Consider the following 1,837-nt stretch of genomic DNA (forward strand, 5'->3'; position numbering starts at 1 on the left):
TTTCATTGGTTTTCTTGGGTCATCATATCTTGTCTTATTTACTTTTTTGCTACATATTATTTGTGACATGATATTGATATTTGTTTGTTTTAACAAGTTTTATGCATAATAAATCTAATTAATAACTTAGGTTTAAAACTTGTTAATTCTATCAACCGGGGTCTAAATTTCACAACAGTTTATTCTTCAATGATGAAAATGTAATTACAAGTAAGTATTTATAGAACCATAAAACTATTCTATTGGCCCACATGAACTTATCGCCTAATGGTCTTATTATTTCTCATGTGCATTAATGATTCCAACATGTGTTAAATGTGATTAATATGCTTAGAATTGTAACTAACTAACTAATTAAATGCAATATTACAACAATTATTGTCTATATAGGGTTCCTATCATTGAACAAACTTTTTATATGTATTTATTTATTATGTTAATGAATGTATTTTCTATGTCCAAAATAAAAATCACTAAGTGTGTGGTTTAATTGGATAAAAGAGAGAAATATCTCAAATTGAGATGAATGAAAAATTATGACATTAAACCAAAAAAAGAACCTCATTGCACGCACATGTGATAAGACTAATATATATTGTTGGGCTATAAAGGCTAGATATTCAAGGTACTTGATAAAAGAAAATACTTAAGTACTTTTGGAATATAGCAAAATGATACTCCCTCTGTTACAATCATGGTGGACCCCACTATAAATTTAATGAATGAATCATACCATGAATGTGAAATGAGGAAGGATCATTTACCGTATTATGAAATTACCTAAGAATTACTCATCGTTAAAGTGTTAAAGCATGCAAAATGAGTCTCTTCAAGCTTTAATTAGGTCCTATAAACGTGCCCACAAAGTAGCTCCTGCATAGTCTCAATAGTCCTAGAAAGTTTCAAATAACCAAAAATCACCAAACTAAAATAAGGCCTAGACTACACTAGAATCTTCTTAGTCATCTTTATAAATACCCAACCCAGCAAATTCCTCAACCATTGAAAAATTTCAGCAAAAATCTGAGTCTCTAAAGTTATTCACAATAACATCAAAGTTCAAAAATGTCGTTGATTCCAAGCTTCTTCGGTGGCCAACGCAGTAGCAATATCTTCGACCCATTTTCTCTAAATGCATGGGACCCATTCAAGGATTTCCCAACCCAATTATCCAAAGAGAATTCTACTTTTGTCAACCCCCATATTGATTGGAAAGAGTCCCCAGAAGCTCACGTGTTGAAAGCCGATCTTCCTGGGCTAAACAAGGAGGAAGTGAAAGTTGAGGTCGAAGATGACAGAGTGGTTCGGATTAGTGGAGAGAGGAAGATAGAGAAGGAAGACAAGAATGACACATGGCATCGTGTCGAGCGGAGCAGTGGCAAGTTCATGAGGAGTTTCAGGTTGTCGGAGAATGTAAAGATGGATCAAATTAAGGCTGCGATGGAGAATGGGGTTCTCACTGTTACTGTTCCTAAGGTGGAGGTGAAGAAAACTGATGTCAAGGCCATTGAAATCTCTGGTTGAATGTGCTTTTTGGGAAACATGATGATTAATCTCAGTTGTGAATGTTGTGTGTGCAAAGTGTTCGCATAAAATATATATGCAAATAATAAAATTTGGCTAATTATTAGCAAAATAATAATAATAAAATTTGACCCTTTTTTAATTATGTTTCAGTATTTTTGGTTTTTTTTTATATACAAGATAGAAATTCTACTCTAACTTAATCTAAATATATATATGTGTGAAACTCCCTTCTAGAGATTTGAACCCGGCTCTTACCCCCCACACCCCACAAGCACTTCTTCTTATGGAGTGACTATCGCACCAAAGGTGC

General features: G+C 33.4%; 1 protein-coding gene across 1 annotated transcript; it reads left to right on the plus strand.

The window, feature by feature from the left end:
* Nucleotides 1-976: 976 nt before the first annotated feature.
* LOC142605402 (17.5 kDa class I heat shock protein-like) lies at nucleotides 977-1,524 on the plus strand. The gene has a single exon (XM_075776864.1). It carries the CDS (start codon nucleotides 1,066-1,068, stop codon nucleotides 1,522-1,524), a length of 459 nt encoding a protein of 152 aa, XP_075632979.1. The 5' UTR covers nucleotides 977-1,065.
* The last annotated feature ends 313 nt before the right edge of the window (nucleotides 1,525-1,837 follow it).

Source organism: Castanea sativa, chromosome 7 (assembly GCF_040712315.1).
Source record: "Castanea sativa cultivar Marrone di Chiusa Pesio chromosome 7, ASM4071231v1".
In the NCBI taxonomy this organism is placed as follows: Eukaryota; Viridiplantae; Streptophyta; class Magnoliopsida; order Fagales; family Fagaceae; genus Castanea; species Castanea sativa.